The sequence below is a fragment of the Acomys russatus genome, chromosome 5, assembly GCF_903995435.1.
Source record: "Acomys russatus chromosome 5, mAcoRus1.1, whole genome shotgun sequence".
Taxonomy (NCBI): Eukaryota; Metazoa; Chordata; class Mammalia; order Rodentia; family Muridae; genus Acomys; species Acomys russatus.
The window spans coordinates 65,081,575-65,101,783 of NC_067141.1; the positions used below are offsets into that span (position 1 = coordinate 65,081,575).

Sequence of the window (20,209 nt, forward strand, 5' to 3'; positions counted from 1 at the left end):
GGGAGGATTGTGGGTGTTCTAGAGTCTGGAGAAATGGTTAGCAGTTAAGAATACGTCCTAAAACCAAAAACCAAAAAAAGGGGGGGAGGGGCTGAGAGATGGCTCAGTGGTTAAGAGTGCCACCTGCTCTTCCAGAGGTCCTGAGTTCAATTCCCAGCAACCACATTGTGGCTCACAACCATCTATAGTGTGATCTGATGCCTTCTTCTGTAGATAAAGCACTCATATGCAATAAATCAGTCAATAAATAAATCTTAAAAAATAAAAAAGAATACTTGGTAATCTCCCAGTGGACCAAGTTTGGTTCACAGCACTCATGTTGGGCAACTCACAACTCTATCTTCAGTTCTGGGTGGTCCCATACCCTCTTCTAGCCTCCTTGGATACTTGCACACATATACTATGTATGCATGTACATACATACTGTGTACATACACTGAATAAAAATAAATCTTAAAAGGGAAAGGGCTAGTGAGATGGCTCAGCAGGTAAAAACACTTGCTGCACAAACAAGAGGCTTGGAGGTTGGATCCCGGAACTCATAGAAAGGATTAGTAGTCACTCAGATTACTGACATGGCTGAGTTCCCAAAGCCTGTAATTTGAGCCTTGGCAGGCTGAGACCGGGGATACCTGGAGCAAGCTAGCTCGTGAGGCTAGCCATATTGGTAAACTCTGGGTTGACTGAGAGCTTTGCCTCTGAGGATAAGCTGGAAGAGCGGTGGAGGTAGATGCCGAATATTAAACTCAGGCCTCTACATGTCTGTGAACATGTATATATACACACATGTACCACAAACATACTCAAATGAAAAAGAAGAAGAAAAAAATAACAACCATAAAAATAGTGGCTGATAGGATGCTTAGTGGGTTGTTTCCTTTGAAATCCTGAAAACCTGAGTTTGATCTCTGAAACCTACATAAAAATGGAAGGAAAGAAGCAGTTTTATAAACTTGTCCTCTGACTTCTACATGTGCATGTGGCCTATATATAGTCATATACATATTATACATGATAAACAAACCAAAAGGAAAGAAGTGTGAATCTGCTTGTGGGGAGTAGAGGACCAGCTAGAATGGCCAGGAGGATAGGAGAGGGCAGTGGGGGTGGGGGGGGGAAGCGAATAAGAGCGAAGTATAATAACATATGCAAATGCCATAATGAAACCCATTACATTTTTATATTTTTTTAGACAGGACCTCAAATTTAATATGTAGCTGAGGCTGTCTTTAAACTTCTGATCTTTTTGTCTCCATTTCCCAAGTGTTAGGATTACAGGTATGCACCACCACCATCTTCTTGATAGACTCCATTATTTTTGTAGGCTGACTTATAAGAACAGCAACCTAGAGTTTGCAGGGTAGGTGAGTGAATAAAGTCTGATGTATTAATCACTGTTCTATTACTGTGAAGAGACTCCATGACCAAAGCAACTTTTATGAAAGAAAGTGTTTAATTGGGGTGTACAGTTAGTCTGCTATCATCATGGTGGGAGCATGGAGTCACACGTGGTGCTAGAGCAGTAGCTGAGAGTTTTACCCTGATCTGTGGGCAGCAAGCAGAGAGAGAGGGAGGGAGAGAAGAGGAGAGGAGAGAGGAGAGAGAGAGAGAGAGAGAGAGAGAGAGAGAGAGAGAGAGAGAGAGAGAGAGAGAGAGAGAGAGAGAGAAACTGGGCCTGGCATGGGCTTTTGAAACCTCATAGTTGACCTCCAGTGACACACTTCCTCCAACAAGGCCATGCCTTCTAGCCCTTCTAATCCTCAAACAGTTCTACTCCCTGGTGACTAAGCGTTCAAATCTATGAGCCTATGAAGGAATTTTCATTCAAACTACCACACCTGACCACCTGGGTTCAATCCCTGGAACCACATGGTGGAAGAAAAGAACTCACTCCTGCAGGTTGTCCTCTGACTGCCACATGTGTGTGCCCTTGCATAGACACAGATAAATTAAACATGAAAAAGTTCCAATAACTAAAACAACAACATGTTTCCAGTAATAATGAGAGTAATAAGAATTATTTAAGATTTATCATTGATATCCAAGGATACTTCTGTTTTATCTCAACTGGTATCAGATTTAAGGCTTAACCCAAAAGATGACCACATTTTTCTCTCTCTATATATATAGATACATATGTGTGTGTGTATGTGTGTGTATGCACACATAAATATATATAGTATATATACACATGAACTAGAAATAGAGGTACTTTATTAAGAAAGGCATTATTTCTTGAGCCACAGAAAGGGAAAACACTCTGTGTGTGTGTGTGTGTGTGTGTGTGTGTGTGTGTGTCTGTCTGTCTGTCTGTCTGTCTGTCTGTGTGTGTGTGTGTTTTGAGACAGGGTTTCACTTTGTAGCCCTGGCTGTCCTGGAACTTGATTTGTAGATGAGGCTAGCCTAGCCTTGAATTCACATAAATCTACCTGCCTTCTGCCTCCCAAGTGCTGAGATTAAAGGCTTTGTCATCACATCTGGTGAGAAAGCACTCTTGATAATGGGAATGAGCAAGTGTATTAATTGCTTTTCTGTTACTGTCTTTTTGTTGTTGTTGTTTTGTTTTTGAGAAAGGGTTTCTATGTGTAGCCTTGTCTGTCCTGCACTCCCTTTGTAGACAGGCTGGCCTCGACCTCACAAAGATCCACCTGCCTCCCGAGTGCTGGGATTAAAGGCGTGTGCCACCAAGCCCAGCAACCTATTGCTGTCATAAAACACTATAACCAGGGCTAGAGAGATGGCTCAGTGATTAAGAACACTTGTTGTGCTTCCAGAGGACCCATACTGATTCGTAGCACCGACATGGTGACTCTTAACCACCTGTAACCAGGAATCCTCTTCTGGTTCATGGGCACCAGGCACATGTGTGCACAGATATACATGCAGAAAAAACATCCAAATACATACAATAAAAATAAATAAATCTAAAAACAAACAAAAAACCCAAAACCCCATGTCCAGGGATTGGAGAGATGGCTCAGGGGTTAAGAGCACTGTCTGCTTTTTCAGAGGACCTAGTGTGATTTCCAGCACCCATATTGAGGCTCACAACTCTCTGTAACTCCAATTTCAGGGATCTAAGACCCTTTTAAGAATTTTAAAAATTATTATTTTATGCAAATGGATATATCTGATTATATGTCTGTGCCACATATGTGCCTGATATTTAAAAAAAATAAATTGGTATTTGGGACTACTTTAGCATGCCTGGAAACATCAGAAAGACTTCTAATTTCCTATGGCTATAATTAGAATAAAATTTATTCAAATCAGTTTAGTTATTGATACATGGAGTATGGCTGGGTGATGATAATCTTGTGCAGTGGCATCTATAAGCTTTCACATAAGGAGCAGGCCATAGCTTACCCATCAGATGGATAAGGAGCTTCCTATACTTGTTAGGTCTCAGGATGTCCATAGATCCATAAGTGAGTCCAAGCTGGCCTACAGAAGAATTTCTGGCTCTTAGATAAAAGCTGTCATTCTTCAGGACTTTATGAAGTGGTTGGGTTCTGTTTTTGTCTTGTCACTGAAAATGCTCCTCCCCCGCTACTCTTCCTCTTTATAATCTGCATGTTTTGTCACCCCTGCTAGTCAGGCTTTCTTGCTCTCTCCACTGCTGTCCCATTCTCCAGTGACCCTAGCCCTGGCCATGTCCAGGCTGTTGTCTTTTGTCTCTGCTCTGGACTCTTCCAGATGCCTATGGTTATTCACTCTCTCTTATCCACAATAAAAAACATTCCTTCTTATAGAAAGGTCATGTTGGCAGTTTCCTTACCGTGCCCCCTCACATATATGAAGTTAGCTTGTGTGTATGTATGCATATATACATGTGTGTGTGTATATGTGTGTATATACATACACACACACACACATTTTGTAGAATTGTGTGAAGAAATTTGGCACAATTATAAAAACAAGTTTAGTGCTTTCTCATTATCATTTTACCTGCTCAGCCATATCTCTAGCCCTACAATCAATGTTTTTTAAATAAACATGGGAACATTCCAAACATACTCATTAAATAGTTTATTATATATTCCTACCAAGTTAGAAAGTTCTAATATATATCTGTATCATATGTACATATGAAATAAAAGTACAGACATGTGGGTTTGTATACATACACACATTGTTGCCACTTTTTTTTTTATTATCGATTCCTTTTTTGGTGAGATATTTTAAAACACTCTGGGGCACCTAGATATGTAAAATAGGCATACAAACAAGACATTTACTGCTAATATAAAGAAGCTTATTTAAAAGCAATTCCTTGGGAGCTACTGAGATGGCTTAGAAGGTAGAGCTGCTTGCCACCAGGCCTGATAATCCAAGTTTGATCCCCAGAACATAATGGGAAGAGAGAAGCAATACTTACAAGCTGTCTTCTGACTTCTCACACTTACATCAAGGCATGTGCGTGCCCATACTAATACACACACAAACAAAGTAAATGTTTTTTTAAAAAAAGTCTTTGATATATATATATAGTCTTACATTTATTAAAGATGAAATTAGATTTGCATGCTAATGAAGTATATGTGTTGGTGTTCCTGCTCGGATGGAATGGTATCCTGGGATTGGGTAGTCCGGGAACCACATAGCTCTGAGGTGAGACACTGTCGCAATGAAAGGGCATCCTGAGACACAGGAGCCCAGGAACACACAGCTCTGAGAGGAAGCCTCCTCAGTAGAGGCATTAGAACCCTGAGGGAGGAGATCTCTGCCTGAGCTGAAGTGCTACAGTGTAACTGCTCTGTTTTACTACTGCTCTTCTTCAGCAGTGCAGCTCCCAGGGGAGGGTATTCCCAGCTGAGCGGGGAAGCTCTGCAGCCTCAGCGCTACTCCACTTTTTCCCTTCTTCCCTTCTGATGAGAGTTACACCGGGCAGCAAATCTCATAAAACAGATTTATTGGGAGGGTTTGGAGAGAGGGATCCAGGGGTGACTGCCTCTGCTTTAGGAAGGAGCCATCAGGAAGCAGAACAGTAGGCAGGGCTTGTATAGGATTTCTTAGGGGGCGGGGCTTCCCAGGCAGACCTTTCCAAGGTGAGAATTGGTGGGATTTCAAGTCCTGAGCTTGGAGAAGCTCAGGGATTGGTGGTACTTTTCTTATAGGAGGTGCCCACCTCTGGGCTGGGAATGACAATTACAACTGTTAGAAAACGGGCAGTTGGGGAAGTCTGGGGCCAGAGCCTGGCTGTTGGAGCTCTCCAGGCTGGAGGTGGTTGCTTTCCTTCCTTGAGGGTTTACAAAATATACAAAGTTTATAAAGCTTTCGAAGGCAGTCCACAGCAGGGGTGAGTAGCCAACAATATGTACTTATTTATTCTTACATAAAGAATTAAATCATGGCTGAATATTTGGTACTGCAGGATGTAGAGCTTTGTCACTGTTTTTCAGAGTTAATAGCTATTTTTATTTGATTTTATAATTTTTAGTCTGACAGTGCTAAATACGTGGTACAAAAGGCAGAAGTATATTTAGAAACATTTCAGAAATTGTTGGAAATACTGTAGAAAAAAATTTTATTTTCGAGACAAGGTTTCTCTGTGTAGCCTTGGCTGTCCTGGAACGCACTCTTAGACCAGGCTGGCCTTAAACTCAAAGATCTGCCTGCTTCTGCCTCCCGAGTGCTGGGATTAAAGGCGTATGCCACCATGGCCAGCCTTTTGTAATCTTAACCCAAGATTTATTTAATTTTTTTTTTTTTTTTTTTTTTTGAGACAGGGTTTCTCTGTGTATCCTTGGAAGTCCTGGAACTCACTTTGTAAACCAGGCTGGCCTCGAACTAACAGGGATTCACCTGCCTCTGCCACCCTAGTGCTAGGATTGCAGACCTGTGCCACCACCATGTTTTTTGTTTTTGTTTTAAGTGAAGCTTGTCAGTAACCCAAACACCAGTTTTTAAAACTAAGCGTTCTGATGTAATTCTGACATAATACAATACTAAGCCATACTAATTTGATACCTACATGCTGAGGAATTATAGTAGACAATATTTTAAATATCTTTTTTTCTATAACTAAATTTACATTGTTTCTAGAAGATCAGAAAACTTTATATGTTTAGAAAATGTACTGCAGCTCATAAGACATATAGGTTTGAAGTCTGACCTGATGTGTTTCAGGCATGCAAGGTGTGGCACGTACCATGCAAAGAACATGTTGTGTGATCAGAGCAATGGCTGCCAGCAGTGAAGTAGGGAATGCATCATGGCGAACACTGCCAGAAACACCCTGGGTTCATTACTCACTTGATTCTGAATTAAATTTTGGTCATTTTGTATTCATAAATATTTAGCTGTTGCCAAAAATTTCAAAATCCTCCACATTCAGTGGGGGAAACTGGGTTGGGCAGTGAGGTGGCTTAGTGGGCAGGCACCTGCATCAAGTCTGATGGCTTGAATTTGATTCTCAAGACCACATGGTGGAAGACAGGACTAACCTACAAGTTGTCTTCTCATCATCACATGTGGACCGTGCCATGCCACCTCCACCTCTGCGTGCACATGCACACAAAATGAAATATAGTAAAAAATGTTAAAAAGAAGTGGGGCGTTGTGGTGCACACTTTTAATCCCAGCACTTGAGAGGCAGAGGCTGGTGGGTTGTTGTGAATTTGAGGCCAGCCTGGTCTGCCAAGAGAGTCCAGGACAGCCAAGGTTATACAGAGAAACTCTGTCTTGAACAAACAAACAACAACAGCAAAATGTTTAAAAGAAAAAAAAGAAACTGGGTTGTAAGTTAGCACTGAAGAACTTGTTTTAGATAAGTTCACGGTGTTTCTGAAATAAGAGAGTAAGGAGGCATGGCTAAGTTTTCTTTACTCAGAAGAAAAATTTACTGAAGTGTTTGCTGGGATTAAGAGAAAAGTTTTGATCTTTGTTTTCTCTTTGCTATTTTGGACTAACCGTTTTTTTTTTTCCTTGACCTGTGATTCTCCAGGATGAAGAACGGGATCCTCTGCTGCACAGTTTCAGTCATCTAAAGGAGGTCTTAAACAGTGTAACAGGTAAGATTCCACATGCAGGAAACAGTGCATGCAACTGGTAAGGCTCCACATGCAGGAAACAGTGCATGCAACAAGTAAGGCTCCACATGCAGGAAACTGTGCATGCAACAGGTAAGGCTCCACATGCAGGAAACTGTGCATGCAACAGGTAAGGCTCCACATGCAGGAAACAGTGCATGTAACAGGTAAGGCTCCACATGTGGGCAGAATTACCTGGCCTAGTAAGAAATACATGTAATTGATTTACTGCACATGAATGTAACTTTTATTCACCAGATGTAATTGTCTCAGAGGCTCACTGCCTCCATCTGCTAACCTAGGCCTAGTCCTGGAAGTTGCTAGCCTCCGAACAATCTAATTTAGGCCTAGAATGATTTTAGCCTGTTGAATAAGCTCACCCTTTCTAGCTCTTTCTGAACTCTGGCTAGTTGGTTCAACTCAGCTATTTTGGCTCAGACTCTTCTCCAAGCTGACTGATTCAAACTAGCTTCTTTCAGCTTCTGAATGAATTGCTCTGCTTGGCCTTAGACTAACTCTAGCAACCTGTTCTAGTCTTTTGACTCATTCTCAGCCTCTGGCTAGTTCTCTCCAACCTGTCTCTGTAAAGTTTTCCCAGTAAAACTGCCTCCTCTTGCTCTCTGCTCTATTCTTTCTTAAGTCCTTTCTCTTTCCTCTTCTCCCGAGAGTTGGATGTATCCTATCCTGTCAAATCTTTCTCTTGATTTGTCACTTTGTCTGCCTCAATTAGACATCACTTTCAAACATGGCTGCTTCCTTCTACAAAGTAACCTTACCTTCACTGTTTGGGATTGTGTGGGCTAAGGGCATGTTTGTATTTCAGCCAAAGTAGCCATATTTCTGGATTAAAATCTCTCTACAACTGTGGGGATAGACAAAATTTTCATATAAAGGATCATATAAGACAAATAAACGAAAAACAAAAGACCATATAGTAAACGCTTCAGGCTTTGTAGGCTGTGTGTAGTTCTGTCTGTGGCTCTCACCAGTCATAGGTAAGATGTACATCAGAAGTATATATTTTCTTTTTAAAAAAGCATACAAGACAGATTTGGCTCACAGATAAAGCTTGCTAATCTTTCAGTCTTCCTATGTTCTCAGATTCCTTTGTCCCTTTATTTTCCTAATCAAATTAAGTATGTAATATTCACAGAAATGTTAAAGCCACTTCTGTATTTATTATACTTGTTAATTTTTACACAAATGTGTAAAGAAGTCATGCATAATGTTGCCCCCATTTTATGAAAAAAAGTGAAGTGCAGAGAGGTTTAAAGTGATTTAGCTGATGGGCTGGTGATGTAGCTCAGTTTGTAGAATGCTTACCTCCTATGGATAAACCCTAGGTTCAGTCCCTAACACCCCATAAAACTAGAGGTGCTGACATGTGCTTTGCCTTTAATCTCAGCTCTTGAGAGGAGTAGTCAAGAGGTTCAGAAATTCAAGGTCATCCCTTAGCTACATACCAGTTTTAGGCCAGCCTGAGCTACATAAGAACCTATCTCAAATGAAACAGACAAGTGTAGAGAAAATCTCTTGTGTACTGTATGGAAGCATCACCTGCCAATAAGAAGCTGATGGCCTGTGAGCTCAGGCAGGAAATAGGAGGTGGGAGTTGCAGCAGAGAGAGATGAACTCTGGAATAGAGTCAGAGGGAGATTTGCTCCAGACTCTGAGGAAGATGGATGCATGAAACTGGAGAGAGGTAACCAGCCATGTGACACACACAGAATAGAATAAACAGGCAAACTGATTATGAGCTGACCCAGGAAGGAGCCAAAGCTTATGGCCTAGGCATTTATAAAGTCTTTGTCATTATTTGGGAGCTAGATAATTAGAAAAGACCCCCAAGATGGGTGTAGTGGTACACACCTGTAATCCCAGCACTCTGGGAGGCAGAGGCAGAGGCAGGCGAATCACTGTGAGTTCAAGGCCAGCCTGCTCTACAAAGTGGGTCCAGGACAGCCAAGGTTACACAGAGAAACCCTGTCTTGAAAAACTGAAAGGAAAAAAGAAAGAAAGAAAGAAAAGTAAAGACCCCTAGGAATTGGTGAGATGGAGCAGCAGTTAAGATCACTGACTGCTTCTCCAGAGGAAATGGGTTCAATTCCCAGCACCCACATGGCAGATCATAACTGTCTTAACTCCAAGATCTGACACCCTTACACAGACATACATGCAGGCAAAACACCAACGTACATAAGATAAAAATAAATAAATTATTTTTTAAAAAAAGAAAAGACTCACCCCCTTACAAATCGTGCTCTATTTGGGGCGCTAACTGTTCAATTATGGCATTAGTAGGGGCCTTTTCTAATACCCAGCCTAGCTTCTAAATAATTGACAAAGAGACCTTTTAGATGTATTCAACAAGCTTTAAGCACTATAACTGGGTAGCTATTCATCAATTCTAACCCAGTTACGCTAGCCTGGCTACTTGCCAGCCATGTGCTGGTTACTTGCCAGCTCAGTCTTGCGTTGGCTGCTTCTGTAGTGTCCCTGTGTCTCCTTGGTGAACTCCTTCTTTACCTCTTCTTCTTTCTTCTCTACCTAATGGTTCCACCTCCAAGGCTGGGAACAGGAAGTCCCACCTTCCTATCTCCAGCTCCTTTATTAACCAATCAGAGATAATTGGGGAGCAATGTTTACAGAACATTGATCAGTTACCATGACAATGCCCACATCTGGATTGTAACCACATTTCAGGGCACAGAATTCGGCATCTGAATACACAACAGGTCAGATCAACTCCCAACAGATAAACAAACGGAAAAAATAAACAATACACTTAAAGTGATTTAGCTAATTCTCAGAGGTGGAATCAAGTAAATTTTAGGCTTCTGACACCCGGTTTAGTTTTCTTTCCCATGTTTTATATTGCTTTGGTACATTTAATTAGAGGGGACTGTATATACAAAGTGCTTTTTCTTGTATGTGTGTGGGAAGAGGGTAATGAAAGAAAAAAGTCAGTACATGTGTGGTTTTTATTGTTGTTATTTATTGCTTTTAATTTGCCCTTGTGTTCTTTAAAGGCAATACAGGCTAAAAGGGAATGCCTCAGAACTGTGTTCTTGTGTTGATTCTAAAGGACTCTTGTCATGTAGCCCTGGAGTACTGTTAGCTAGTGGTATGTCTCAGACCGTAATTTAGACTTCAACAAATTTAGAAGACAATAAATGAAAAAAAAAAGTTCTTCATTTTATGAGATACACAGGAGAAAGTTTGGAGAACATTCCTTTACTATTTTCCCAAACATGGACTGAAGTTATTTACAAAGGAACAAATTTTGCTTGATTGAAAAGACTTGGGCTGGAGAGATGGCTCAGAGGTTAAGAGCACTGACTGCTCTTCTAAAGGTCCTGAGTTCTATTCCCAGCAACCACATGGGGCTCATAACCATCTACAATGAGATCTGATGCCCTCTTCTGACATGCAGGTGAAACACTGTATACATAATAAATAAATAAATCTTTAAAAAAAAAAAAGACTTTAAGTGTTTAGTTTATAAGTCAGGTCTGAAGGCTTACACCCATAACCCAGGCCCTCAGCAGTCTGAGACAGAAGGAGTGCCATGAATTTGAGGCAAACCTGGGCCACATAGTAAACAATAAGAACAACACATAGGTATTGTGACTCTCTTCCTTTATTAATCTTATATATACAATACAAGGTACTTTGTGTATAGATTGAGTTCCAGGAGAGTCTGGGTGACAAAATGAGGTCCTGTCTTAAACAAGCAAGCAAATTGACAACCCAAGCATGGTGACACAGGCCCCAGACAGGAGGATTGAAGGCTTAAGACTTGTCTAGGCTGTAGAATGAATTCAACCTGGGCAACTTAGTGAGACCCTATCTCAAAACAAAAACATACACATGGATCATGGATACAGCTCAATGGTAGTGCCCTTGCCTCATGTTCACAAGGCCCTGGGTCAATCCCAGTGGTACACAAACAGACAAACCAAAAAGAACTAGCTAGAAAAATCAAATATAGGCAGTTGCTTAATGGTTTCCCTGAGTTCTGGCCCCAATATTCATGTCAATGGCTCACGATCACATGTAACTCCTTGAGTGCTGACTTTGCAAGGCATATGACATTACCAGTCCTGTCCCAAAACTTTCCTCTTTTTATTTTTTAATGTAAGCAGAGGAACAATTACCATCTTAAGCACACACATTTCCTGGTCTCCAGTGAGGCTGGCTAAGTCTATACTAGTTATTCTCACAGATACATATCTTTAGAAAATATTTGTTGTCAGTATTTACACAAACTATGATGATTTCATGCCCTACAATTGGAAGTATAGAATTTTCATATTGTATCACTGAGGGGGACTTATTTGTTCCCCTCAGTCCTTAGGGACTCTTAGGAAGGTTTCAGGACTTCTTCTGAAGAAGTTAAAACAGATATATGGTTTTTAGAGCTGTGAAGGGTTTCTTTGTTTTTATGATTGTACAGCTCTGAAAGCATATTATTTATTTATTTTATTTTATTTTTTTCCGAGAAAGGGTTTTTCTTTGTGTAGCTTCGACTATCCTGGACTCACTTTGTAGACCAGGCTGACATTAAACTCAAAGAGATCTGCCTGCCTCTGCCTCCCTAGTTCTGGGATTACAGGTGTGCGCCACTACCCCCCATTCTGAGAGTGTATTAAAAACCACTGCATAGTATACTTTACAAGGACAAATTTTATAGTATGTGAATTATAGCTCAAAATTTGTTTTTCTTTACTATAATCAGGGTTTTGCTGTGCTGCCAGGCTTGCCTTGAATTTCTAAACTCAAGAATTTTTTAACCTCCTGAGTGTGTGTGGCTACAGAATGCACCACTGCACCTAGCTTCATAGTTTATTTTAAAAAATAAAATATAAGGTACAAAATTAACAAATTCACATTTTTAAGGGCTCTGAACTCTGTAGGGAAGCCTTTGAGTGCAGTCATGGCTGAGATTTGGACCCATTGCCCAGCAAAGGCAGCATAAGGCTCTGCTCAGCCTCTTGGCCCACTTTGTCCTTTTATGTCTCTCTCATTAACTCAAGGAAGCACATGGCTTTTATATTTAAATTTATTCAAGCTGTAATCTTTGACATTTGAGTTAGCTTTTAGTACAGTTTTGCATTTATAGTAATATATATTATGTATTTTCTCTATCCCCAAAGAATCCCTTTTAATCTTTTCCGGATGCAAATTTCAGGCTGTCTTGTCCCATCTCCCCTCTCTTGCTCTCTTTCCCCTCCCCCCACAGAGTGTGTTTGATCAGGTGTGGCAGGAATATCCACTGTCAAGCTGCGCCCTTTATATTAGTCAATATTATCCTTTTCCCCCCTCCCTGTCTGTCTGCTCCTTTGGGCTTTCCCAGTTGATTTATAATTTTGGAATTCTCATCGGAGTCTGTAATACAGTTTGTTCATTATTTAACCAAAACCTGTTTAATGAGCAGAGAGAGGCAATGTAAATGTTAGACATGTTGCAGTGATGTACCTTTGTGCTTCTCAGAACGGTGGGTAGTTAACTCTGTGCTGCCTGCAGGGCTGGGGTGTCCTGGCCTTAGGGGCAGAAGGGCCACTGTGAGAGTGGGCAGTGGCCCTTTTGTCCCTAAGTGCCCTTTGATCTGCCCAAAGCCTGCCCTAGCTTTAGATCCCAGTGACGCATCTCCTTTCACCCTGCTAGCAATCTTACGGGGCACTGGCAAAATCCTAGAGTTATGTTGAGGCTAGAAACTGTGGTAAGATTTGTAGCATAGAATGGGCCATAAAAAGGAAGGTCATGGTCTGAAAAGAGATGACAGGTGAGGAATAATTCTAGGTGACATGGTCTTTGATTAATCTTTGATTAATTTTTTTCCAGACTAGATAAGTCTTTGCAAGTCTTAGTGCCCACAATTTAGTGCAGTTTTATGGCATGAGCTTCATCCTGTTATGATTTGTGGTGTTTGGCTGTGCTTATTTTGTATGCAGGTTTAGGCTGCCCTTTTCCTTGGTCTTTAAGCACCTCCCCCACTTGTATGTGTTCATGTGTGTACACACACATTTGTAAATTTACATCTTTACAAAGGGATTATTTGCAAGAAAAATTTTGGCTTTACAGCAGAAAGAAATACTCTAAAACTACCACAACAAAAATTTCTTACAGGATTTTTTATTTTGGTGCTGGGGATTGCACCCATGGACTTGTACATGTTACAGAAGTACTCTACCACTGACCTGCATCCCAGCCTTGTTTTTATTTTGTTTATTTATTTATTCTGACAGAGTCTTACTATATAGCTCAGAATTCTCTTACCTCTACCTCCCAAGAGAAGGGATTTTAGGTGTCTGCTACTATGCCCATCTGGGACCACCTCTTAATGGCATTAAAGCCTCAGGGCCAGGTTTGAGGAAGACTTCTGTTTCTTAGTTTTGTGCATACATTTTCACCTGTGCCCCTGTGTGTGCTGTCTTGACTATCAGATTATTAGACTGGTGTGTCCAGTACAACACCATGGAATTGCTCTACCTTTTTGGACCTTTTGTTTTTGCCATTCGCTGAGATTTGGATTCTTTCTTTTCCTGAGTATTTGGGTTGCTTCTTACTAGTATTTCCTGAATATCTGCTATGAGTTAGATGTTTTCCTTAGGCACTTAGTCACTGTAATAACTGAGAGAGTGAGCACCAAGGTGTGTGTGTAGAACCAAATATTGTGTTCTTGCAGTTCTATTGTTACACACCAGTGGTTGTGTCTGACCACCGAGAAGCTACTGTGACCTCTGTTCTATGCCTTCTGTCTTACCAGATGTGGATGAGAACAGTTTGCGGCCGCCTTTCCTTCCCTTCCTCCCTCTCTTTTGACTTGGTCTTACTAGTTGGCACAGGGTTGTCTTCCCATTGCTAGGGTTACAGGTTTGTGTTGCCATGTCCAGCTTGCTGCCATTTTTTCTTGTTCCTTTGAATAACAAACAAGTCAAAGAGAATGAACAAAAGTCATATTTTTCTTGGCTTTCTCATGTAAAGCTGTTATAGCCAAAATTTAGATGTTTCTGAAGGCATCAGTGGATTGCATCGAATCTTCCTAGGGATGGGATATTTCTCTACTGAGCTAACTGGGATAGCAGGAATTGACATACTTGAGTTTAAGAGGGAGAAGCAGGTGCCTGGCGAAAGTGAATGTGTTAGGAGTTTATTTAAATATAGTTTATCTTGGACAAACACACCTGTAGGGTACAGTCTGTCTCAAGCTTTTGAATTCAGAATCTGAGCTAGGAGGTTTGAGTACATCTACCCTCTAGAGGTTTCACAGAACATTTAAACAGAGTCTGGAAGCCATCCTGGGAGGAACTATGACTTAACACCTGTCTGGCCTAGGCCTCTTAGAAATAGCTGCCTAGGTAGAAAACAACTGCTCAAGAGTGCCCTATACCTCAGGTTTTATTTGGAAGAGGAGGGAAGGAGAAGAGATTTTAGGAGTAATTGTCAGGAAAAAGATTGAATACATTATATGGAAAAAAACGCTAGACTTATTTCCTATGTTGATTGAATGTATATACTCATTTTTTCTGTAGATATGTATAATTTGGGGAGTAGCAGAATAACATATCATTAGCCAACATGTGAAGAGTGATAAATGAATCACTGACTTTGCTTCACTTGGAACTGAAGTATAGCTGACTTTATACTACTTTGTGGGTTCTTTTTTTCTTCTACCCTTTTCTGCCCCAAACACTAGATAAGAGAGAAAAAAAGATAGAAGGGAAAGGGGGTAATGTTCCTGCTGATCAAGAGCGGCAAGTTCCTTGGGGCAAGTTTGAGCTTTGCCATCAGAATATCTAATTTCTTCTTTTCATTTCTATGTGCACAACAATCTGTAACCAACAGCATCCACCACCAACTAGCAGCCCACCTATGGGGCCTCTAGCATTCATATATCCTCTGAAAACTCCCCAGAATTTCAAATGTCCTGGACTTACTTTGTAGACCAGGCTGGTCTCGAACTCACAGCGAACTGCCTGCCTCTGCCTCCCGAGTGCTGGGACGCTATCTGAAGCTGGAAAAATCACGCCTTTGCTAGAGCATGAGACAAATCACAGTCAGCTGCTGTGAAGCAGCCCCATATCCCCACAGCTGGGATTAAAACAAAAACATTATTCTTAAATTTTTTTTTCAAGACAGGGTTTCTCTGTGTCACCTTGGCTGTCCTGGACATACTTCATAGACCAGGCTGGCCTCAAGCTCACAGCAATCCACTTGCCTTTGCCTCTCTGAGTGCTCGGATTATAGGCATGTGCTGCCATACCTGGCTGGATTTTTTAAAGAAACCGAAACTCCAAAATTCTCACTACATCAAAGTGAACTTTTTATTTTGTTTTGAGGCAGGGTCTCACTATGTATCTCTGGTTAGTGGAATTCACTATGTTACAGGCTATCTTGGAAGTCAGATGTCTGTCTACCTCTGTCTTCTGAGTGCTGAGATTACTGGCGTATACCACTATACCTGACAAGAATTGTGCCTTTGAATTGTCCAAGGTGTAATAGAAAACTACTTTGTTTTACCTCAGAGGAAATCAAAAGAACCAAGTTTGGCAGACAAATTTATATAAAAGGCTGAATATTGGAAGGGGAAAAGTTGGGCAAATGTATGTATTTCTTACACCACTTTTTCACTTTCTTGGTTTATAATAAAACATAAGACTGTATGTGTGTTTGTACGTAAAACATAAGATTGATGAATATGTTAGAATATAGCTTGATAACTGGGCGCAGTGCCTACAGTTCCAGCTACTTGGAAGGTAGAAGCAGGGTTACTGAAGCCCAGCAATTCAAATCTGATTGGGTAACAAAATGAGACCTTGTTTAAAAAGTGACTTTTGCCTCTGTGTGCCTGTGTCTGCATCATGAACTCATGTATACATGCACATGCAAACACACAAGGGGCGGGGATAAAGACTCTTTTTTGTTTTTTGTTTTGTTGTTGTTGTTATTGTTTTGAGATAGGGTTTCTCTGTGTAGCCTTAGCTGTCCTGGACTCGCTTTGTAGACCAGGCTGGTCTCGAACTCATAGTGATCCGCCTGCCTCTGCCTCCCGAGTGCTGGGATTAAAAGCTTGTGCCACCACCGCCCAGCCAAGACTCTTGAGAATAGATAGCTGAGTATGGTAGTGCATGCCTGTTATAACATGGGAGGCTGAAACAAGTGGGTCATGAGTTTGAGGCCAGCCTGGGTTATACAGTGAGTTCTAGGAAAGGATGGATTCATAGTGACCACCTGTCTCCGAGGAGAGCAGAGAGGGGAGAGAAAAGAGTTCTATGCAGTCTTGTTTCTTGTGGGTAAAGCTCTGTCTTTACTCACCATAATACCTGACACACAGCCTTCAGCATCAAGTCTGGCTAGTAGGAATGAGTGTTTCCACTGTATATATCATAAGGAGACTTGTAAACAACAGCGAGCAGCAGCAGCAACAACAACAGCATAAAGAGCATTGTTAATATATTAGTTCTCAAAAATAGAGGTAAAGGTACTCAAGTACTTTCTAGCATAGTTTGTAGGCTTTGTAGCAGGGTGGTCTGCATTAGGTGTCAGAGTTATTAGGGTTGCTTTCGCTGCCTTGTCCTCTTTAGCACATCTAGTTCTTAAGGTTGGATATGTCTCTCAGGGTGTATGCCCAACTTGCTGCATCAGCAATCAGTGGAGTAGAAAAGAGAGAAAGCCAGCTGCTCTTTGGTTTTTTAACAAGGAGGCAGGCAAATTCCCTTTCTTCCACACCCACTCAAACTCAGGGCAAATGCCAAAAGGATTTCAGACAAAGTCAAATGTTTGAAATCCAATCAATGTGTAGTTTTAAGTAGGAAAGAGATAAAGTTTGTTTTAGCCCTACCCTCTCTACCTGACTCATGTTCATAGAGCCTTAATTGACCATCACCCCAGTTTCTGAAATAGTATGGGATAGTTTTTTTTCCCATTCCTGATGACTATTAGAAGAGAGTTAGATATATAGCAAAATATAAATTAGAATCCTTAGCTCAAATCGCTTTAGAAATTTGTGGAATGTGGGGAGCTTTGACTCCTTTATGTTCTCAGTTTTACCTCAGGAAGTCAACAGAGAGCTATTACCTTTGGGGTGTGTGGGGTGTGTGGGGTGTGTGGGGTGTGTGTGTGTCCTTTTAGACTTAGTGCCCCTGGATGCCTGCTGGCTGGCTTCTTATTGAAAGTCTCTTCTGGAAAACCAGCCTTCTGTTAACCACTGCTGCCAGTGTAGGCCAAGTCATGAAGGGCTGCCACAAGTGTGCAGAGCACCACTGACCTTCCTGTTCCACGCTTAGTGTGCAATTACTTGTCAGTGTGGAATTCACATTGTTGCCTCAAGTTTCTGGCCTAGTGTGAACTGTGGGTATTTTGGAAGTAGCCTCATAGACTGTACATCAGAGGGCAATAAATCAGCACTTGATTTGGTGGAAAGGCAGGACCAGATGGAGTGTAGGAGGAAGAGCTTTCTGTAGTCGCCCATGCAGCTGCTTCCGTGTATCTCGCATCCCGGAAAGCAGCTTAAGAACTGGAGGACTCTGATGGGAGAGGTAAAGGATCAAAAGCACCTCAGTGTTGCTAGGGTTGGGAAAAATCCTTTAAAAATAGGAGCAAACAACAATTCCCTGATATTGGTAAGGGTTTTTCCATTAGTTTCTTTTAAGTAAAATAATTAATTGGCAGAAAAAAAAAAACTGGGGGCGAAAACCTCACTCCACATGAAGGTTCATTGTCTTTGAGTAAACAACAGTTTAAGAACACTGGTACTTGAGGCTGGAGAAGTGGCCCAGTGGTTAAGAGTCCTGGCTCCTATTCTGGAGTTCATTTCCCTGCACACACATGGTGGCTTACAACTGTCTGTAACTCCAATTCCAGGTGAACCCTGGTACCAAGCATGCACGTGGTGCACATAGATGCATGCAGGCAAAATACACATATAAAAAAATAAAAGTAAATCTTAACAAAACAAGACAAAACAAAACCACGGGGCTGGCAAGATGGCTCAGCAGTTAGGAGCAGTGGCTGTTCTTTCAGCGGACCCAGGTTTAATTCCTAGAATCCACATGGCAGTTCACATATCTAACTCCATGTGACATGTCTAACTCTAGATCCAGAAGATTCGACACCCTCACACACACATATGTGTAGGCCAAATACAAAATATACATTAAAAAAAGATAAATTGCTGGGCATGGTGGTGCATGCCTGCAATCCCAGCACTCAGGAGGCAGAGGAAGGTGGATCTTTGTGAGTTCAAGGTCAGCCTGATCTACAAAGCAAGCCCAGGACAACCAAAGCTGCACAGAGAAACCTTGTCTCGAAAAACAAAACAAAACAAGACAAAACAAAAAAAAAGAAAACACCCCCCAACAAACAAACGAACAAAAACAGATAAATTAATAAAAAAAAAAAAAAAAGTATTGGCACCAAATTGACTTAACAGAATAGGAACTGAGCTAGTGTCCTGACTGTCTTACTGAGAGCTAGAGTGATATTTCAGATTGCTTCCCATGGTACATGGTGTGTGCTATCTCTTCCCCAGCTTTAATTAATTGATATTTTTGTTATTTTGTATGGATGTGGAGTCATTTTTTTTTTTTTCTGCCTTCACCTGGCTTCCAGTTACCAAACCCAGGTTGTCAGGATTTGCCAAGGATTCACCTTGCCAGCTCACCTCCTGACTACTGCTTTTTATTTTATTAAAATTGTTTTCAATTATATTTATTTAGTGTGTCATAGAGAATTATGATTTTCTAATTCTATTATTCATTCTACATTTACTAGTTGGCATTCTCTGGGAACAACTCTTTTCCTCTTTAGCTGGAGAATTAACGAATTTCCACTAGAAAGGCATGTTAAACACTTAATTCTTTGGTGTTAATATGTATTCAGAACAGGAAGTTTGTATTAATAATGATCATTATTGATGTCAAATTTGGTTTTCCCCTTATTTGACTTATAAATACTTGATTAGTCAAAGTTTATAATTAATCAGGCATTACTGGTATTTAAATTGCTTCAAGTTTAACCATCTTCAAACTGGTTACTTTTTTCTATTGACATGACTCCTTTGAATACTTCATGCTCTCTGATAAAGCAAGTAACATTAATGGGGAGGTGGGGGGATAAAGTAGAAGCTACTGGTGTATCATGTTATTAATAAGGGTAAGTATTATTTTGTTTCATTTAGAGCCTGGCTTATGGGGCTAAGGAGATAAGTCAGTTGGTAAAGTGTTTGCCATGTGAGTCAGAGAATCTAAGCTTGGGTCCCCAGGGCCCAGGCAAAAAGCGAGGCCCAGTGGCATGAGTCAGTAATCCTAGCTCTGGAGACATGGAGCAGGGCTCTTGGGTGTGAGGGCCAGTTTAGCCAGTTGTTGAGCTTCAGGGCCAGTGGGGACCTTGTCTCAGAAAAATAAAGAAGAGATCAAGGAAAATAGCCAGTACCAACCTCTAACACACACACACACACACACACACACACACACACACACACACACACACACACACTCAAAGGGAAAAAAAGAAAGAAAGAAAGAAGGGTTACAGTAGAAGCTCAAAAAAGTGGGCTGGAGTGATGACTCAGCAGTTAAGAGCACTGTTCTTCCAGAAGACCCCAGTTCAAATCCCAAGCACCTCCATGGCAGCTCACAACTGTCTGTAACTCCAGAATCTGACACCCTCCACAAACATATATACAGGTAAACTACCAATGAACATAAAATAAAAATAAATAATAATTTAAAAACACTCAAAAAAATTGGAAGCCTGGCAGAGTGTGGTGGTACATACCTTTGCTGTGAGTTGGAGGCCAGCCTGGTCTACAAAGAGTCCAGGACAGCCAGGGCTACACAGAGAAAGCCCATGGGGGTGGATGGGGTGGGGGTGGGGGAGTGGAAGCCTGGCAGAGAGAGTTTGATTTAATTCAACATAGTCCTGGCCCTGTTTTGGACTTGCAGTGTTATCTCTTGGGCAAAGAATGCAAGAGAGTGTTGTCAGGGTGCCCCTCCCACTATTTTGTTTTTGTTTTTGTTTTTGTTTTTGTTTTTTGAGACAGGGTTTCTCTGTGTAACCTTGGCCATCCTGGACTCACTGTGTAGACCAGGCTGGCCTCGAACTCACAGTGATCCGCCTGCCTCTGCGTCCCGAGTGCTGGGATTAAAGGCGTGCGCCACCACGCCTGGCTACAA

The 20,209-nt window shown here is 41.3% G+C and overlaps 1 protein-coding gene across 5 annotated transcripts in view; it reads left to right on the plus strand.

Annotated features, from left to right (window-relative positions):
* Gbf1 (golgi brefeldin A resistant guanine nucleotide exchange factor 1) overlaps window positions 1-20,209 on the plus strand; it is a 134,067-nt gene that overhangs the window by 8,684 nt on the left and 105,174 nt on the right. For all 5 annotated transcript variants that reach the window (XM_051146684.1, XM_051146679.1, XM_051146681.1 and 2 more), the window contains exon 3: window positions 6,947-7,013. In XM_051146684.1, coding sequence (XP_051002641.1) covers window positions 6,947-7,013 — 67 coding nt within the window. The remainder of the gene's footprint in view (window positions 1-6,946; window positions 7,014-20,209) is intronic.